The sequence below is a fragment of the Lepisma saccharinum genome, chromosome 20 (genome assembly GCF_977018435.1).
Source record: "Lepisma saccharinum chromosome 20, izLepSacc3.1, whole genome shotgun sequence".
Classification (NCBI taxonomy): Eukaryota; Metazoa; Arthropoda; class Insecta; order Zygentoma; family Lepismatidae; genus Lepisma; species Lepisma saccharinum.
This window is the reverse complement of record NC_139248.1, coordinates 22,579,647-22,600,827: the sequence shown is the minus strand read 5'-3', so window position 1 is coordinate 22,600,827 and position 21,181 is coordinate 22,579,647. Positions and strand designations below refer to the sequence as shown.

General features: G+C 37.4%; 1 protein-coding gene across 2 annotated transcripts; it reads left to right on the top strand.

Annotated features, from left to right (window-relative positions):
- Positions 1-1,131: 1,131 nt before the first annotated feature.
- On the top strand, positions 1,132-12,386 carry LOC146003550 (cytosolic carboxypeptidase-like protein 5). 2 transcript variants are annotated; one of them, XM_083141845.1, is made up of 5 exons: positions 1,132-1,256; positions 2,944-3,093; positions 5,718-5,846; positions 7,611-7,756; positions 11,095-12,386. In XM_083141845.1, the coding sequence occupies exons 2-5, from the start codon at positions 3,003-3,005 to the stop codon at positions 11,797-11,799; spliced, it is 1,071 nt and encodes a 356-aa protein (XP_082997971.1). In that variant the 5' UTR covers positions 1,132-1,256; positions 2,944-3,002; the 3' UTR covers positions 11,800-12,386. The 2 variants fall into 2 exon arrangements, with proteins under 2 accessions (XP_082997971.1, XP_082997972.1); XM_083141846.1 differs by having other exon boundaries at positions 1,145-1,233.
- The last annotated feature ends 8,795 nt before the right edge of the window (positions 12,387-21,181 follow it).

Here is a 21,181-nt window from a genome sequence, read left to right as displayed (position 1 = left end):
TGAATTTTGACAAGAAATCATACCTGCTGTAATGCAGACATTTTAATTAATGCTCATCCTGTATGTACTATAAATGAACAGTGTAATAATGCAATTATTTGTACACTTATATTAATTTTGCATGAATGTGCTGTTACAATCCACAAATAATTATGTGATGCCCCCTCAAAATACACTATTTCAGTCTGAAATTATCATTTTTCTTCAACGAATTATAATAATTAACATAAATTACTGGCTGAAATGAAATTGTGTGTGAATATATCATTTTTAAGTGGACATTCATTTTCAACTAGGGAGCCATGGCCCACCTTTGCACCCCCCCCCTTCCCTCAATGCAGATAATCCTTGACTGACCCTAATAGTTTAAAGTCCCGCACCATGGCTGTGGGGAGTAAGGCATCATGCTTTGGGCTCAGGCTACAGGACATGCAAGTTTGTCTCTCCTGGGGGAAGTGGAACAACTTTTCTCCTGAGATTTTGCCCTATCTATGGAATTGGTAGATACCCACCATCATGAAAAAATTGGGGAGCTATGAATAAGTAACGTAACCTAGTCATGGAAACCTAGAACAACAACTGGTGATTTGTTGTGCTGACCACACGTCACCCTGTAACTGGTTGGATGTTGGGAGTGAGGCCAGCAGTCGGTATGTAGGGCCTGGCCCTCACTTGGCTGTTGCACTACGGGTTATTATTTTTTCATTGATAGTTCATAATGATTTTTAGTTTTGAGAAACTGCTTCCCCCGCCCCCCCCAAAATAAACTGGAATGGCAAGGAGAATGCAGTCTGCAATTACTAAATTAGGGTAGGATTCAAACCTAAATTTTAGGGAACGAAGTGTTCTGAGTTTACTCCTTGTGGATTATGAGCCTCAGTAAACATAGTAAAGGAAAAAGATCTTTACCATCTATACCAAAGAAGTCACCTTGTCACAATAAATCCCTTGGTTCTTGGTCTATTTCCACACTTATTTTCATGGATGAAAGAATATGCCTCATATTTTCAGTTATGTAACTTCAATCATTCAGTATTATTGATTAAATTTGTATTTCATTTAACATTTCCCATGATGTCTTTGCATCAGCCAATGATTGTGCTGCTACAGTATGATGCAAAACCTTATCCTATGAATCTTGGAGGCCAAAAGCAAAAATGAAATTATAGTGCTCCTAATATTTTGGTTAGAAATGAAACGTGCAGTGTTTTCAGCGGTTTTGAGAGGAAAATTGTGTGTATACATTACTTCCCAAGGCATGTTTTAAATTTCTGATTAAATTTTACAACAGCTAAGAACGTTTCACCTATGAACTACACAAACATATTTTTTTTTAGGTGGATGGTAAACCATATGCACATATGCAGTACACACATTCAGACCTGGGATGGTGATGTCTAGTGAGAATATTTTCAACAATGTATCTGCATAAAGTGAATGCCAGCTCACCCAGCCTTTAATCAATGTGTATTTGGAGGTAAAGGTGGCTGGAGTTTGGTGCTGATCACATCACGTCATCTATTGCCAGGATCCAAGAATGTGTGGAGCCCTATGTGCCTTTATAGGATCATGTCTACTTTTTTAAACCTTAGTATGCTATTGGACTGGTGCACATTTGAGAGCATTGCTGATTAACTTTTAAATTCAATCTCATTTGGAACCAATGCCTATAAACTAACTGGCCTCGGTAAATTTCTCGTATCGGACAAACGGCTGAAATTTGCTAGTTCATTTATTTGAATATTTGTACTTACGTATTCTGCATTGAGAAACATTGCTGAAGGTGGCATTTCGCTTATTTCATGGAAATAAGCTCTATTTGCGACATATCAAGTAAGTTTTCTTCGTTTCATTTTGCCTTCGCTAACATGCAAAATGGCAGTCACATTTTCACTACCGTACTCAGCATGCAGTTTTTCCACTCCACTGCACCCAAAAATACCTACATAGCCCCACAAACCATTGACGCATAGCCACATGAACCATTTCCGGTAAGGTTAGGTTAGGTAGGGTCACGTATAGGTTACAATAGTTAAAAATTGGTTTCGAAAAAAATATGCATAGCACACACACCATTCTCGCATAGCCCCACGAATCATTGGCACACAGCCCCACGAACCATTGACACATAGCCCCACAAACCATTTGCGTACCTTCTGCAGTTACGAAAACACGGTGTTTGGAAACAGCAGGATTACGTCATCACACACAGGCTACATCCACCTGGAAGTAAATGGATGCAAGAGCTTTCATGCATCGGTCACACATTTATATCGAAAAATAGATGATTCACCGGCAAAATTCAATGAAAGATTCGAGAAAACACTTCCCCGAACTTTCACAAGTATAAAGAAACTGCATTCGGTAATCGGTAAGTAATTTCTCCTGTAAATTTGAAGAAATCAGTTTGTCCGATACAAGAAATTTACTCTGGCCTCTTTTGGAACCAGTGACGTGAGTCTACCACAACTTCTGTGGGTAAAATTTCAATTTTTGAAAACTACATGTCTGATAGCCATCTGCCCGGAGAAGGTTCATTTAGTCAAAATTTTCCATTGCAAAAACCATAAGAAAATATTAAAGGAAGTTTTTTATTTTTTATTATTGCATTTAAAAGATATTTAGAGTACTCTCTTTTCCAACAGCACTGTGAAAATTGCAAAGTATGTGTGTTGACTTATCCTAGATGATTTGTGCTCGTACATTGGTCTTTTTGTAGTTTAGGTTGATATTAGCCTGCAGCAATTGTAGACATTTAGTTTTTCGCTTCTTTATCTATGTTCTGTGTAATGGTGGCATGGCTGAATATATCTGATGGTACAGTGAAAGGAGATACAAGGTGAATAAACATAATATCTTTTACTTGTTTTTAATAAATGTGAGTTAGTATCATTTGCGTAGCACAAATCCCGATGATGATATTTTTCGTTCATTTTCTTACAGCCTACCACGAATCATGACATAAAGCAAAACTTACCTTACAGTGCAACTCCTTTGGCAAAATGGAAGTTAGGTGTGGTGATTTTACATTCTTTTCCAATTTTGATTCAGGCAACTTAAGTAGAGTGGAACTGGTTTCAAAGGGTGAACCTGGTGAGTATCATGTGAATATTGAATGTCAATATAATGTTTGATGATATAATGCAATTCATGAAGGGGCACCCGCAAAGAACAACCATGCCCATGCTGGGATTCGAACCCGGAATCCCTGGTGTCTCAGCATGCTGTTCTAACCACTCTGCCACGGAGGTCCGAGAGCATTTTTAATGTACATGTTACATTCTTTTTTCTTTATAACAAAGATGTGATAAGTGAAAACATTGATAGTCTATTGATATTTTTTTATTGTCATGCTCTGTTGCTTCGTGTTTATATATTGTTCTTTTAATTAATGTAACAAAATGTACTATTGGGGCATTCCAGTGTTTTATGTGACATTTACACATAAAATGTAAAGTTCTAGACTTGTGATGGGATTAAAATATTCATAATGACCGATTTTATAGAATTATGAAGTACTTTGTGTGTCTGCTAACAAATAAGAAAAAAAGCTTCAGTATGATGACATAGCCTGAATGTATTAAAAGTATTAACAAAAATGTGTTACGTATGTGATGCTTTTAAAATGTATCAAATTATATACATTCAAAAATGTTTTAACCTTAACCTTTACAGTCCCGATCGGTCATATGCTGACCGATGACATTTTTGGCCACAGTCCCGATCGGTCATATGCTGACCGATGGCATTTTTGGCCACAGTCCCGATCGGTCATATGCTGACCGATGACAGTTTTGGCCACAGTCCCGATCGGTCATATGCTGACCGATGGCATTTTTGGCCACAGTCCCGATCGGTCATATGCTGACCACTGGAACAGAACATTTTTTCGTCGCCTTGCAACCCTGTTCACTTTTGATGCTCATGCCTCCAAGTGGCTGGAACTTGAAACCATGTTTCAATATGCATCGACAGGGATGCTGGTGTTCTTCAGCTCCCTAATGACGTCAGTAGCAGCTGCTAAATTTACACCACCTCTTTGTCGGTGCAGTAAAAAAGGAATCAAATGACAAAGCTCACAGAAGTGAGTTGGCGCCATTGTAAATGCTTGTTTACAATAATTGTTTACAATCTTATGTGGAAGCAGGTCATTGTCGAAGGGGGAGGGGGCATTGTTGTCAAAAATGTTTGCGGCAATAACTTTTCAGCGGGTGAAATGGACTTTGCACAATACTTGCTTCAGAAGACAACCACTCCTCTTTCGGAAGGAAAATGAAGGGGGGTGGGGGGTGGGGGAGTAAGAGATAGGATCAGGGCTAAAAATAAATCGTGTAATTTTTCCAGCTGACTGTCCCTTTTAATTTTAAAAGGATGCTTCATTTAAGTTCACAGAGACGTTGCATTAATGTCGTGCACATAGTTATCACGTGTTTGCGAGTGGATTGAGATATCTTTTTGTTATTTGATCATCGTGGGACTGTAGGAGGTATTTTTTACTCTTTTTGTGTGTGTGTGTATTGTGTGAACATGAGTTCGACTATACAGCTAGAGGATTTGGAGAAGGAGGTAAACAATATACTAGACGGTTTTGACACAGATGATCAATTGGAAAGCAATGAGGAGTTGCGGGAAATTGTACATGATAGGGGTGAACGTGTTAGTGACTCGAGTGGAAATGAATCAAGCGATTCAGAGGATGAAGAATTTCTTCCAGAGACATGCCATGGGTGGGCAGTGTGGGGCCTACAGTCCCCACTTTTGACATCTGAAAGTAACAGATATTATGAACAATATTTATCAACAAACCCAGGTGTCACCCATCAGCAGGAAATTTCCACAGGAGATATGCTTCTTTTCCTTGAAATTTGTTTGTCAACGGGGCACAACAAAAAGACAAACATATGCATCTAGGACACTGTTACCGGGTGCACCATAACTTATGAGGACAACATACAGAGACGGAGGAGAGGAGAGAGATGGTGCACGTTCAGGTTCAACCTTCGGTAAGTTTTTATTTTTACTTCCAATTTCGTGTATGTATATTTTGAAATTCCTGTCTTTTTTTTAAAAAAAAATGTGCGTGTTGCCAACCCTTGTCGAAAATAACTCATGCACTTAGTTTTCTTTCATTTTTTCTTCAGATGCCAAAAGGCATTAGAAACAAAATAAATATTGAATTATAATGTAGACATGTTGCAAATAGGACATAGAATTTGTTCCTGTCCCATGTCTCAACAGTGAGGGGGGGGGGGGGCAATATTTTTTTTTAAATTATTTTTCAATTTTCACATTTGAAGCCACGAATAGTAACAAATACATACAGATAGCAACACTTCATCTTTTCTATGTCAAAGTACATTTTTTTCTTAGTGAAATGTTTCTTGTTTCACTAAATTATCTGCCATAGGAGGGAAGCTATAACGATATTTGCTAAACCTTACAAAACTCGTTTAAATGACCTGGGACAGAGGTAAAAAGTGCATAAGTGCCATGGGACTGTAAAGGTTAATACAATTAGATAATCATTTTCAAATTGATGTGATTTTTTATGTATGTGGATCACTTTTCGTGCATATGACATCATCTCATACAAGAAGAAAATAAGCTATTTTAAGGAATTAAATATTTGTTTGTTTTTGTATGCAAGTTTTTTGTCATCATGTGCAGACAAACTCTGCCAGCTGTAAAGAATTTTGACATTTCTGGTCTCTTTACAGAAGATTCTGTGCAAGGCGAAGTTAGTGAGAAAGGGCCTTCATACGAATACAATGTGTGGACAAGACCAGATTGTGCTGGGACGCGATTTGAAACATCACACAGAACATGGTTTCATTTTGGTATGCGGGGTAAGCTGGTTTAACATACTAGTGAATCAGAATAAGCTCATGCATTGCATATGTGTCGCTTTTAATTGTAGTAAGGGGCTGGGCCCTGCATCATATGATGGGTGCACATAGCGTAGGTGCTGACACTCCCAAAATGTTCAATTTATTCGTTCATTCACTTAATGCTGTAACACAAATATTTCCATTAGATTTTCATGATACAATTCATACTTTCAGATGTTATCAGTGTAGCAGATAACACATCTGGCTGTTGTAAAACAGAGCAAGTACCAGATTATAGAGAAATGCTTGTCAATATTTTAAGTAGAGCCGAGCCAACACTATCAAAGTTTAACCTATCTATGTTTAAACATTCATAATTGCACATGAAATAATCCTGAGACCATTTTAAATTGATTCTGATACTCTTAACAATACAACGGATATGATACTATACTTAACGCAACTCCAACTGGCGGCTGACCTTGAAGGCTATTTCTGGCCCTTTCTGTCCCCCAATCATTTTCGGGGCATGTGATCCGATGGGTGTTAACAAACTCAGTTGCGAAGTAAAAGCTTGCCAAGTGTACTTCTGCTTCTACCAGATGTCTTTATATGACTCTGTGTCCGCCTGCATTCCGACCTGTGGGTGGTCCTACCTGAAACTTCATCGTTCAGGACCGTGTGTGCAGTTGTACCATTAACCCTGCTAATTTCTGGTGCTGACAATACCATTGCCCGAGAAGACTCTTTCTCGCTTTACGGTACATTTGGCAACAGGTGCTGGACCCTTGTGACTCGAAAATGCCCGATCTCAGTCGAAGAAAATTCAACTGATGGCCGATTCACTGTTTTTCCCAGCTGCCAGTTGGAGTTGCGTTCAGTATAATGCCTGAAAATTGCATCAATTAAAAGTTGCTCAAAATATTTATTAATTATTAGTGTGTAAGGATTCCACTCCAATTATATGCATCGATTTATCAAGAGTTTTGATTTAAAATATTCAAGAATTATACCAGAATATTAAGATGCATGTTAGGTAGTCATAAAATCAAGATTTTCACACAAAACTGGTTAAAAATAAGAACAACTTTCAAATTTTGCATAATTTCCAGGGTAATTAGATTTTGTGAAACTGCCCCCGTGGCATTTTTGCTGTCAACCTGAAAGACCAAAATGCCGGAGAAGTATCAGTTGGTATCGGTAAATAAATTTCAACCAATACTTTCCAATATCAGTACCACTAGTATTTGCTGATATTGAAACATCAATTTAAGTTCATTCCTAGTAAGGGCTGAACTAAGAATTGTTACTTTTCACCTAGACTTATGTATAAGTTGATATTCAATTTTTGTCAAAGTATCTTGGTAGTATATATTTATTTTTTTGTTATCATGCTTTTGTGCCACCATTAGCTAATCATGACTACAAAGAGTGATGAATATGATGAAGGGACACTCTTAGGCAGCTTTCAGACTGAAGCAACATGCAAACACATGTTGCTTGGGAACGAGCCAATCAACAACCATAGCAGCATGACAGGCTGCACTGCACAACCCTGTGTTTGATTGATAAGTTGCATGTCGCCTCAGTGTGAAATCTCCCATAAAAAAACAAGGCAAGGCAAGGCAAGGCTGTGACCCAACCCCAGGACCTTCAGCGATGAAACCATAGGTCAGTGAGGTCAATACTTATTTGTAAGAAAACATAGTTTCTTGAATTTCATGTTAATGTAAATAAAATTATATGTCAGTGAAATGTAATGGTTATTTATTTCAAATTTAGGTGGTCCTCCATTGTCTACTGTAAAATTTAACATTATGAATATGAACGATAAGACAAGGCTATTTGTTCAGGGTATGCAGCCTGTGTATAAAGTTGTTCCCGAAATGTTGTGTTGGCAAAGAATACCTGGGAAAGTTAAGTTTACTGTAAGTATTTTTTCTTGTTTTTAATTCTCTTTTCTTCGCCTCATTTTTATTATTGTTTTGATATTGAATTTGTGTGTTATCAAGGATTGAGTTTATTTTTGCATCCTTTTCACCTTTACGACAGGTCTGTGATTTGTCACATAGTGTATATACAGGGTGGCTGAGAAGTAACTAGGCATTAAAAATGTACTCTAGTTTTTGTAATATTTAAGCCATCTCAATGAAACAAGGCTTAACAATGTTACCATTAAGCAATCTCAATAAAATTTTCTGTACATATATGAACATTATGGAATAGGATTACATATGTGCCTACAAATTTCACAATATGATGATGTTTGGGTCATTGGTCCATATTTTCTGCATGACACCATGAATGGCAAACACTACCTAACAATGTTGCATGTGTATATTTGGCCCATCATATCTCACTGGGGGAAACATTGGTGAGCTTGTTTTCATGCAACACTGCACACCACTACATTTTGCACTTACCGTATGGGCCTGGTTAGACCACAATTTTGTGCGACATTGGCTGGGATGACGAGGACCTCACGAATAGCCTACCAGAAGTTCATACCTCGCACCCTGTGACATTGTTTTTCTGTGGGGTTGGGCAAAGGAGGAAGTGTACAAGATCAAACCTCACACTGTGCAGGTACGGATTCAGGATGTTTTTCAAAACATTCCGACAGAAGACTGTGGATTCCATGCCCATTTGATGGAGGAAGCTGGTGGATGCCGCTGGTGCCTACATTGAACTCTGAGCTGGCACATGTGTAATCCTATTCCACAATGTATATGTGCAGAAAATTCCATTGAGATTGCTTAAATATTACAAAAACTACAGCAAATGTTCAATGCCTGGTTACTTCTCAGCCACCCTGTAGATACATATATAAACTTCTAGAACACCAGAGGTGCCAGGTTTTGAAAAACATTGGATGGGCTCAAACACTTGATTTATAAATTCACAAAAACATCTCATAAATCCTCTGTTCCAAGTTCTTCCCTTCCGAACACTAGGTGGGAGTATGATTAGCAACACTGGGAAGTTTCGTTGGAATTGAATTCAATTAAAGCATGTTTCCAGTTAGAAAAGCTAGAAGAAATTGAACAAGGGTCCCCTTTGATGGGAAAAAAATAGTTTTTATCATTGGCTTCCTTGCACATTTTACACAACACCACTTTTTTTTCATTGTAAAAATCCACAAATGTTTATCCTGCCATGAATTTTGAAAAGTTCCTCCACCAACATTTTTTGCTTTCTCTTCACTTGAGATTATAAAATCATGATCCCCCTAATTATTTGAAGACAAACTTGGTAAATTAGTACCGAACTAAATTTAAATCCACAGTATCATAACACTGGGCAGAGTATTGTCCACACAAACCCAAACTTTCTTCAACCGATTCGTTCCTTGTGAATTGTTTTTATGCATCCTTGCTTATTTTTTTTTATTTGTTATTTATTTACTGATTTCAATAAGCCATCCACGAATCACTGTAACAAATACATGATGATGATATTAATAATAATAATAAAATGACAAATTATTGGGAGGGCTCAGGCCCCATTGGCCCATATAAGTTGGCGCCACTGTAGAACACAATACACAAAACACAAAGACCAACTGTCATATCTAACTGCAGACCACTGCACAGTGCCTGATCAAAAATCATAATGTAGAATAGATGTAGAATGTAATAAAATATCTCTTTGACATGAAAGTAGAGTTAAATTCTTTGAACCCATACTTTTATGAAGATAGAATGAAGATATTAAGATGGACCTGAAGCGAAGTGCCAAGGATGGTCAAGAATGGATTGATTTGTTCAGGAAAGGGACAGGTGGAAAACATCTGTTGCTGCTAGAATAAGCCTTTTGGTTTAGGATTGCAAGAGAGTTAGTTGACTACTATTTTGATCTAGTCAAAACACCTATAACTCATTTATTTTGTCCTTTTTAACATTGCTACTTATTCTGCATTGCGGAACATTCTATAAGGTGTAATTATGAATTTCTCATGAAAATAATTTCAATTTTTCATATTACGAGTAATTATTGTTGTTCCTTTTTTTCGCTTCCGTGACACACAATATGGTGCAAGCGTTCTGGATCATCGTGCGTCGTGCTTGTTTTTTGTCGATTTGGAGTGGGTATGCAGTGTTTCCAACCTTCTAAACAAAAAAAAAATACCTACTTCCGTGTTATTAATTTTCTATTTTTTCTCGTGTTTGAAATTATGGTAATACCTAAAATTTGGGGTCGTATAACCATTGATGGATAGCCCCACGAACCATTCATGGTAAGGTTAGGTTAGGCAAGCATAGTTAAAATTTGGGGTCATAGAACCATGCACGGGTAGCCCCACGAACCATTCACGGTAAGGTTAGGTTAGGTTAGGCAAGCATAGCTAAAATTTGGGGTTATGTCATCTTCTTGAAAAAACAAGGGGTGGTTGGAAACAGTGACAGGGGGTTACATCATCAAACGCACGGAACATCCGGTTCTCGTAGAGGAAGTACATGGAAGGAACAGCAATTGCGATATTTTTTTATACATATAAACATGAATTATCGCTAAAAAAGATGAAACGATGACAGAAAATACATTCGGGAACTTCAACAATGCTACAGAAAGTGATTTACGTAAGTAGTAATACGTAATAACGGAAATAAAGTTCAGTTGGTTATTATTCGAACAGAATAACAAAGTAAAAAATGACGTTAAATTGAAAGGATTTAGTGTAAAACACAGGAAAAAGTTTGTTTTCATATTTTACTATTTAAACCAAATAATAAATGGTTTTACATTTTAAGAGTTCTAAAGAGACAGTTTTACACGAGATGTCACACAACATAAACACTATGAATATAGGATTTTCCTTGAACAAGGTGTGTAAAAGGTAATAACAAAGTATGTATTCCAATACACTACCTGTATGAAATGTAAAAAAAAAGTAAGTTCTGCTGGATATTCACTTATCTAATGAATTGAGTAGAAAAATAAACCAAGGATATAATAATAATAATCATTATTATTTCTACTATTCACATTTTATGAATGGTCTGACCCCCTCCACCCTACAAAAAGTTCTGGTGATACCCATGGCTCTTACTGCTTGGATTAGGTATCATTGTGGATTTAAAAACCAGGTCTGGGAAGTAGGGTGGGGTGATTGCCCCCATCATCCTTCTCATGGATCTGCACCTGTTACCATATGTACATAACTATTTTAGTTAATGCATGGAAAAATGGACTGACTCTTGAAGTGTAAGTAGTTAGATTATATTTCTCCCATGCAGTTCAAACTTATTATGTTTTTTTTTTACAGATGGAGAATAAGAACCTTGCGCTCAGCTTTAAGATACAAACACCAGAAAACAAAGTCTCTAGAACTTACATGGCATTCACATACCCTTATCCATATTCTGAACTACAGAGTATGCTGAAGTGTGTAGATAAGTATTGTGAACAGTTTGGCATCCTCTACAGCGAAAACAAAAACCTCGACAACATCTACTACCACAGGGAATGCGTGATCCACTCACTGGACAAACTAAGAATTGATCTGCTAACGATTTCATCTCATCACGGCATAACGGGAGAGAGAGAGGATAGGTTAAAGAAGCTGTTCCCAGACAAGAAAGTGCAACGACCATTTAAATTCCAGAACAAAAAGGTTGTGTTCATCAGCGCTAGGGTGCATGCAGCGGAAACCCCTTCAAGTTTTGTGTTCGAGGGATTCCTCAATTTTATCCTCAATGCAGAAGAACCGATTGCGCTTTTGCTCAGAAAGCGATATGTTTTCAAGCTGATTCCGACTCTTAATCCAGATGGGATCGTAAGAGGTCACTATCGTACAGATGCAAGAGGGGTAGACCTAAATACTGTGTACAGAAATCCATCTCCGAAATATCATCCTTCAGTTTATGCTGCAAGAGCCCTTATACGTTACTACCATTTCGCTGAAGAATTGGATGATGTCATTAAGTTGGATTATGATTATCCTGAGAATGTACAGTCAGAATTAGATTGAGCAGTTTGATTATTTTCATCCAAAGGGGACTTGGATGGATGTGTGTGATATGAGTTCTTAGAAGCAAATTTTGTAAGTTTTATCTGCAAAACTGCAAGGAATATTTCATTACCTGCACAACTAGAACTGAACAATACTTCTTTTGTCTCATTATTAATATTTTGTGAATGTAACTGTGTGAATTAAAACTTTCAAACCTGGTCTAGAATTTAATATATGTTCTGCATTTTTCCATATTACTGACAATCAATAACCAAAAATACAACTTTTGGTTATTTTAAGTGTTCATTAAACGTTGTAATAGATGTGTGTATTTATCTGAAAAACTGCAACAAATATAATTCATATTTCATTACCTGCACAACTAGAACTGAATAATACTTCTTTTGTCTCATTATTAACATTTTGTGGTTGTAAAATGAAAACTTTGAAACCTGGTCTAGAATTGAATTTATGTTCTGCATTCTGACAATCAATAACCAAATATACAATTTTTGGTTATTTTAAATGTTTATTAAACATTGTAATAGATGTGTGTATTTTAAATATGCTATTGTTGTACAAAAGGAAAGAGAAAATAAAGGACTGCAAAGTTCTCTAAATATGAAGCTGTTAATTTCTTACTTGATTTTCACAGAAGCATACTGATGAAGGCTATAACCTTATAGTCAACAATTTTTGAAAACAAAAAAGTATATTTTCTTTAGAATAAATCAATAAATTTTGGTTAAGCAGCTATCAAAAATATTATTAAGGTAACCAAAAAAGTTCTTGTCGTTCTAGAGCAGTGATCAACAAAGAGCAATACAGTGGATGGTACGTACCTTTAGGTTCCAAAGTAATCTCCATCAGCATCCAACACCTTTTGCCAACGTTCCTGCAGGTGCACAATACCCTGGTGATAAAACTCGGCGGGCTTGGATGCAAAGAAGTCCGTGAGTGCGTTCCACAGGTCTCCCTCATTTGCGAAGGATCTCCCACGGAGGTGGTTGTCGAGGGAATGAAACAGGTGATAATCTGTTGGTACAAGGTCCAGTGAATATGGTGGATGGCACAGTGTCTCCCAGCCAAGTTGCTGAAGGGTCTCCTGAGTCCTCTTTGCCACATGTGGCTTGGCATTGTCATGCAGGAACAGCACACCCTTGTGATTCACCAATGTCGGCTCCTTCTGCCGCAATGCACGGTGCACCCTTTGCAGCTGCTGAGAGTAGAGGTCAGCAGTGATGGTCTGACCAGGTGGAAGGAGCTCGTAATGCACCACTTGCCGACAATTCTACCATACAGAGAGCATAACCTTTCGTGGGTGCAGAGGTGGTCTTGAGGTGTGAGGAACAGGGTCACGTGGCGACAACCAATGTGTGGTACGCTTGGGAGTGTCATAGAGGACCCACTTTTCGTCACCAGTGAGCAAGCGATCAAATATGGGTGTGTTCAGGTGCCGAGTGAGCAAGGACAAAAAGGCTGTCACTCGTTCCTTGTTGGCTTGCTTAACGTGGATGACTTCCCTATCCCATACAGGTGCAGTCTGACTGTTTCAGCGGAAACATGGAATCTTTCTGCAAGTTCATCACATGTTAGACCACTGTCCTCCTCGATGGCTGCTTTCAGGGCCTCGTCATCCAACACATGTGGTCATCCACTGCGTGGTTCATCCAAAAGGCTCACATCTCCCAAACGGAATTTCTGGAACCAATGCCTGGCAGTGTGTTCGTTCACAGCATTCTCCCCAAATGCGGCGACTTGATGCGGCAGCTGACAGGCCCACTTTAAAGTCATACAACAAACACATGTGAACAAGCTGCTTCGATACCTCCATTTCTCTTCGACACTGGACGAGCTATGACTGCTGTGTGTGCGCAATGTGCCTGTATTACTGACAGTCGATGGTCAGACTAATTCCCGATCGCTTGGCAGGCACGTGCGTAATTTCGTTTCCTCTCTGTGAGCGCATGATTAACGGGACGTCAAAAAAAAAGCAAGAACTTTTTTGGTTACCTTGTATTTCAGTTGATTAGAACTTACTGTGCTACTTACCTCTCATTACAAATTTATTGTATTTTTCTTCTTTTTTCAGAAAACAAGGTTTTATAATACATCCAACTTAATTCAATCTCTCAAACTGATATGTAAAACATTTTATGATGAACTTTTGAAGATCCTTGAATTGCAAACGTGAAGTTTGCAAACAAGGCAACAATGGGTCACTGCCATAAAGGTGGTCCCCCTGCCGGTTCTTAGCTTGCCCGGACTCTAGGCTGTGAACTTTGACAACCACCACTTACTTCTAGACTTGCATAGATCATTATTAAGCTTAAGCAGAAGTGGATAATAATAATGTAACCATGAGAGAAAGAGAGAGTTGAGAGTGATTGAGTAAGTGAATCTGTGGAAACTGCATGGAAGGATATATTGGCAGTCCTCCCTATCCTTTTATGCAGACTTCTGGCACTCTACTTAACTTTTGCCATATCTTAAGATATGTAAGCACAACCATTGGGCCAACGTCAGCTTTTACGTGGGAAAGCTTGGCTTTATGTTGATTGGCAAATTGACGTTGGGCCAACGGTGGTTGCCAACATTTTCCCAACCACGGAAAAGTGAGTCAAAATCAGTTTTAAAAACAACTTATTCATGCTAAGACAACTTTCAGGAATATGCTGTAAATTCTAGAGTGTCAAATAAGTGACATGTAACAGTGCTTCTTTTCAAATATTTCAGTCATAGCACATACTGGAAATATAATATATTTTTAATGAAAGTAGAAGCTATTTTTAACTTGCAGTCACTCACCAGTTCTTTATCAGCCACCATGGATGAAAGATGCAGGGGTGCCCATCCCCCCCAAGTCTCATGACGTGCTTCCTCCCCAAAAAGGTAGACCATTGCCCCCCGTTTATGCCGAATTAATCACTCAAATTATTTTTGTCAGACAAACTTTGCAGAAAAATATAATACCAGAGGTGCAACCACGAATTTTTGTTGGGGGGGGGGGGGGGCAAGTACCAGGATATACGTACCAATAATAATAATAGAAATTATTATTATTATTACTAGTGGTAGTTGTAGTAGTAGTAATTATTATCCTCATAATTTACGCAAAACAGGGGTAGAAGTCTATGCTAAAGCATTTGTTTGGAACAAACGATTTGTTCTAATTCAGTGTAATTCTAATTCTAATTCAAAATGCAAATGCCAAATATACAATATGTGGGTATGGATACTGGAAAATGAATATTTCTTTATTCGATGATCCAGTATTTGCTGACAAATTACAAGAGTAATGGAAGTATTGGGAACAATTAAGGGCGAAACAAATAAACATAATTAAGTGGTGGGATGAATATTTAAAGCCAGCTATCACACGATTTTGTAGACAATATAGTCGGGAAGAGAAGCAGGATTGGAATAATAAATACAACTTTTACTATAAAGTGTTATGAAAGCTAACCGATAAGGGGCAAGGGGGGGGGGGGGAGTGCAACAAAACATTAAACAAGTACAGGCAATATTGTTGAAATTACACGTGCAAAATACATAGTAAACTTCCTTTTGATCCTCTTGAAATGGCCAACATTAGTCATGTTCTACAGGAACGTAATCGTGGAAAACGCCAAACGATTCATAAGATAATAGACGACAACAATTCCGAACATCGTAATGCGACTGAAATTAATGAAATCTTTTACCGCTTTTATTACTTTAGATTTCAAGGAACAAATTATGATCCAGTTCAGGAAGAATTATTTTTACAAGTTCCGGAATTTTTTTCTGTTAATGATAACTTGTGTATTGAAAAGACCTTTACAGCTGCTGAGGTGTACGAAGCGATTCTAGGAATGAAGAATAACTCATCGCCAGGAATAGATGGTATTCCCATAGAATTCTATAAAAGATTTTGGTCACTTGTAGGTAATATTGTGACAGACTGGTTCGTGATGTCATAACTACATATAGACATATGACCATTCAAGGTCACCATGGTATAGTGGCATTGGATTTTCAAAATGCTTTTGTTACGATACAGCACGAATTTTTATATGCTGTATTTCTAAGGATGGGTTGTAGTCCAAAATTTGTAAATGCGATTAAGAGTTTATATACTGATGCCAAATCTTGTGTAAAAATCAATGGTTTTTTTTAACTAAGACATTTCCTATACAAATAGGTGTAAGACAAGGTGATCCCATGTCTATGATAAGTTTTTGTGTAGCGTTAATGCCATTTTTAAAGGCACTGGAAATGCAACTGCAGGGGTTAAATATTCAGTCAACAACGATAAAATTATTTATGCTGATGACGTCACTGTGTTTGTACAATTGCTGATAGATATGGAAATACATGAAAATGTGATAGAAAAATACAGCTCTGTGGCTGGCCTAAAGCTTAACTATTAAAAAACTCATTGGATGCACTTAGATGCTACAAACCACCCATATCAAAATGATAAAATTAAAAAAGTTAATGCCCTGAAAATACTTGGAATAATTTTTACCCACTCTTTACAAGAAATGATTGCTCAAAATTATTCAATATGTATTGCTGGCCTGAAAAGTGTGCTTAAACAAAACAAACTTCGTGTCCTTAGCTTCATTACCAGGGTAGCCTTTGTAAATATTTATGCAAGTTCAAAGCTCTGGTTTGTTTCACGAGTGCTTCCGATGAGGAAATTGGATTTTGAACAGATAAGGAGTGCGATAAACTGGTTTGTCTAGGCACACCAAATGCTGCGAGTGAGTCACGAGAATGTATGTCTACCAGTACTGTGCGGGGAACTTAAGCTGACTCACGTGGAGTTAAAGAGCCAAGCTCTCCCTGTACAAGCAGATGTGTCAATGTCAGTAAACTTCCCAGACAGTTTAATGGGTGTGATACTTAAGCAGATTTTGTACACCACACCACTGCAGTCTCCGATCGCTATAGCCACAGTGCCACCGCATTTTAAATATTTACAAGAATCAGTGCTCGAAATTTATTATATACTACTTTCAGCGAAAACTATTGAAATACCAAAGGTATCTCAATTATAAAAGCCACATTGTTTGGCAACACTGCCTAGCTGCAAGATAATGATTAAACAACCTACCCATCCCTGTCACAAGATATGGAACAATGTTCAAGCACCACATTTATCACCCTTGGTAAAATCTGCGTGGTACAGGATATAGTGGATGGAAGAGAAATTACATAAATTAAAACTTTTACAAGACCCACTATGTTGTAGGTGTAAACAAAATGGTTCGATTGCACACTGGCTTAGTGAATGCATATGGAACATGAAACATGGAAATATCTATGTGTGTTATTAGGAAAAATTTGTTGCACCCATCCCAATGTGTTTACTGTGTATAACATAATGTTACCTACATTTTCGTATTTTCCATGTACCAAATTGTGTAGTGTCCAATGACTGGTTGGACATTATATATTATTTGTCTGCATATATAAAGGTATAGATTTTCATGATAAATTTTTAATACATGTTAAACAGGAATATCATAAAATGTCTCAAAATAAAAGAAAAATATTATTCGCACATTTTTTAAAGGTGCTGATCGAATGTTAAAGTACAGAGAACTATTGTTATCCAACAAGTGTAAAATTACTGTATGAAAAAAAAAGTGGTAAGCAGAGCATGCTACAACAGCAGGGGTTCCGGGTTCGAGTAAACAAAAAAAAAGTCTGTAACGCGTCTGACTACCATGCTAAAGGTCCCGGGTTTGATCCCCGGCCGGTTCAAATCTGGGAACTTTTCTAACGGAAGTGGCCTCGGCGCCCACCCAGCGACAAATGACATGGGTACCTGGGGGAAACCCTGTTGTTCACATCACCCCCAGTCACAATCCGATCAAGGAAGTGTGGGGCGTTACCCCCACACACCCTATACACCTTCATGGTGTGGTGCTAAGCACACGGGAGCACTTTACCTTACAACTTTTTTTTAGATCATTCGGTGCCCATGTCCGACTCCTGCCGCCCCTACCTACAGCTCTGAACTTGACGAAAACGAGAAAAGCAGATAATGCGAGCGAATCAAGCAAGAAAATTTTACAAAACGTATTTTTATTTGCATAAAATTTGAAATCAAAGGGGTAATTGCTTTTCTGTGCCCCCCCTGCAGGTGCCCTTGTCCGTCAATGTTTGCCCTCCCTTGCTACCCTAGAATTGACTTCCGTCAAAGGTTGGGGGGCAATGACCCCTCTGCCACTCCTGTGGTTGCGTAACTGTATAATACAGACATATTTAAGCAATATATGTTTACTTTAGATATTTTAGGCTCACTGCCATTGTTAGTCAACCTTATTGTGCACAGTTTGTCTGCTCGACTAACCTTGTATTAATGCCAATAGAATCCCCCCCCCCCCATCCAAACCGATTCTAAAGGCATAAGAGGTGATCTTTAATTTCAACCCTATCGCTGCGATCATCCACAGCATGGAATAGGTAGGTAGAAAAACTATACATAATAACCAAAATTAAAAATCAATAACAAGTCAATCAAATGATACAATCCCCACCAATTTTGTGTGAAGATACGAGAATATGGAATCATATATTGAATTGGTATAAAATTTTGACCATCCGAAAAATTCCCATGACGCAGGCACGTCATGAAACCCCCTGTGGGTACCCCTGGAAAGATGTGTTTGGAATTGCTTATTGTTTGTCTCTTTAGCTGTAGTAGAACAAGGGCATTCTTACAGGTATTATTGTGAAGGTGGTTAAACAACGTTATGTGCAGACTAAATTCCATGAAAGGTGGAAAACTAAAAGGTTTTTGTGCTACCACATGAAGGTAGGTGCCTTGAAAACAATGATACCATGTGACTGAGAAAGCGCTGAGTATTTTTTTTTCCATAAATAATTTGTACTATTGTTTACATTTGGCCTCCCAATAAATTATGTATATGGATGGGTTAAAGTTACAGTGGTGTAAGTCACTTTTTGTTTGAGAAAAAAAAGAGTCTGACTCACAGCACTTTGCTGATCAACACAACAGCTGTTTCCTTCATCACTAGACCTTAAACTGTCGTCTGTTGACAGTTGAATGAATCTCTGACTTACTTCACGTTTTCTGTTAACAGATTGACTTATCTGGATCTGGTTTCTGTGTCACACAAAATTATAAATTCTTTATTTTTCAGTACGGCCAAAACTATACCGTTGGGCTTGGCGGAAAACCACTATTGCCTAGTGGAAGGAAAAAAAAACACGTTCTGTTGATATTCATCTCGCTATGCAATTGAATACAATTCAATCCAATATAAGGGGAGAATAGTCTCTGGTGAAATATTAGCTAGTTACGTAATACGTATATAGTTACAGACAAATTCAAGCTTAAATCGTGGATTTAATCATCGTTTTTATTGTAAAAGTGTTCTGTGTCATTACAAGACAGTACATTTATTGAAACGTAAGTTAATATTAAATAATCTTGTGATTTAGAAGATAAATCAGTGTTAAAATCTAGATAGCATGGAAGGCTCTGGGCTATCCAGATAAAGTTTCTTGCTTGTAAGAAATTCAACAAATTTCATTTAAGTGAGGGAAATGTCTAGCGAGGAAATTATTAATGAAAACAGAGAGGACGTCCAAATGGAGATGAATGAAAAAGTGGAAGTAAAAAAGGATATGTCTTCAAATAAAGATGGAGAAAATATGGATGTTGAATCGGTTGCTAAGCAACCAAAAAGTCAGAACACAAAATGAAATCGAGCAAAAGTTAGTGGAAAGGAGGAATCTATAAATGCTCCAAAAATTTTCAAAGCAAACATATTAGAGCGCACAATGCAATCAAAGGATAATGTGAATAAAAATGACTTATACTATCCTGGGCACGATGGCCCATACATTGTTCTTGTTGAAGGCATGGAACACAATGTTGGTAGCTTTAGTGCTATTATGTTAGGTAGTCACTTAAGAGAAGCTAGAATTAAGGTGAATTATGTTATGGCATCGGGTCCTAATTGTGCAAAGGTTTACTTTTTAAAATCCAATGATGCAAATGACTTTTACTTGAACAAAGAGTTTCAGAAGAAGTATAAGGAAAATGTCAAAATCTCGAATGGGACTAATATATGGGTTACCGTTACATATAAATTTAGAAGAAGTACAAGATGAAGCAGAGGCTGAGAGAAATATTCCAATAATCAAAATGGAAAGAATGAAGAAGAAGATGTATCAAGAAAATGGGGAATTTGTGTTCAAACTGACCAAATTGATCAGCGTAACGTTTCAATCACAAAGGTTGCCCTCGCATGTAAAGCTACTCAGTAACATATTTCAGGTGCAACCTAAAATAAAATCTGTGATGCAGTGCAGGAACTGTTTCCGTTTCTCTCATATAAAGGATGTTTGTAAGTCCAAAGCGATATGCCCAAGGTGCAGTGATTATGAACATGATGATATATGTGCTGCAGTACCTAAATGCATAAATTGCTCAGGAAATCATCTTGCAACTGAGAGATCGTGCAGTAAGTGGGAAGAGGAAAGAGAAATTCAGAAGGTGATAGCATATGAGGGCTGTTCATATCAAGAAGCAAAGAGAAAAGTTAGTTCTAGTAGTTCATTTATGACCGAAAGAGACGATTATTCTTATGAAAACATACTACAAGATTTCCCAGTGTTAAAAACAACTAAAGCAGAGTCTTCCTTTGTACAAGCTCCAAGTTCAGCAATTACGACAGATAACAGATATGAGGTGCTGGCCACTCTAAGAGATGAGGAATCAGGGACATCAAGAAACTTATATTCTTGGAAATCTTCTCAACCTCAACTTTACAACATGAACAATAATTATGCTGATCGAAGACTTGGGAAGATATTTAAAAATAAAGAGGTTATGATAAATAAAGGTATGGAAAATCTAAAGTCGTGTGACAAACCTAAAACCCAAAACGAACAAGAAAGACCAGATTATATTTTACTAAATTCCCAAAGCAGTCCAACGTCAGTGACAACAATGGAAAAACGAAAATTACAGACTAGTATCCCACAATATGACTCAAAAGCAAATAATGATTAGTTTATTACAAGTTATGGCGAAACTAACGTCGAACTTAACTGTGGATGATAATCTTCAGAGAATTAAAATATTCTAGTCGATTGTGGAAATATTACTTCACAGTTATTGAAACTAATTGAAGAGCTTGAATCATATGAAGATGCTCAACATTAAATATAATAATCAGTAAATTATCACATGCAAAATATGTTTTTGTTTGTGTAATGGAATTTATGCTCGTTTCCTTCAAGAAAACTTGAACTCATGAAACTGATAGAAGAGCATAATCCTCTCATTATATGTGTGTGTGAAGTATGGGGGGATGGAAGAGTTTCAATTGAAATAAAAAATTATCACGCAGTACTTAATCAAAAAGGTGGA

What these genes read in the sequence shown, in the direction of transcription:
- LOC146003550 (XM_083141845.1), top strand. Translation starts at nt 3,003, where the DNA reads ATGGAAGTTAGGTGTGGTGATTTTACATTCTTTTCCAATTTTGATTCA. An exon ending in GGTTTCAAAGGGTGAACCTG is followed by an intron (nt 3,094 to 5,717) that starts GTGAGTATCATG and finishes GTCTCTTTACAG; the next exon opens with AAGATTCTGTGCAAGGCGAA. An exon ending in GTTTCATTTTGGTATGCGGG is followed by an intron (nt 5,847 to 7,610) that starts GTAAGCTGGTTT and finishes TTTCAAATTTAG; the next exon opens with GTGGTCCTCCATTGTCTACT.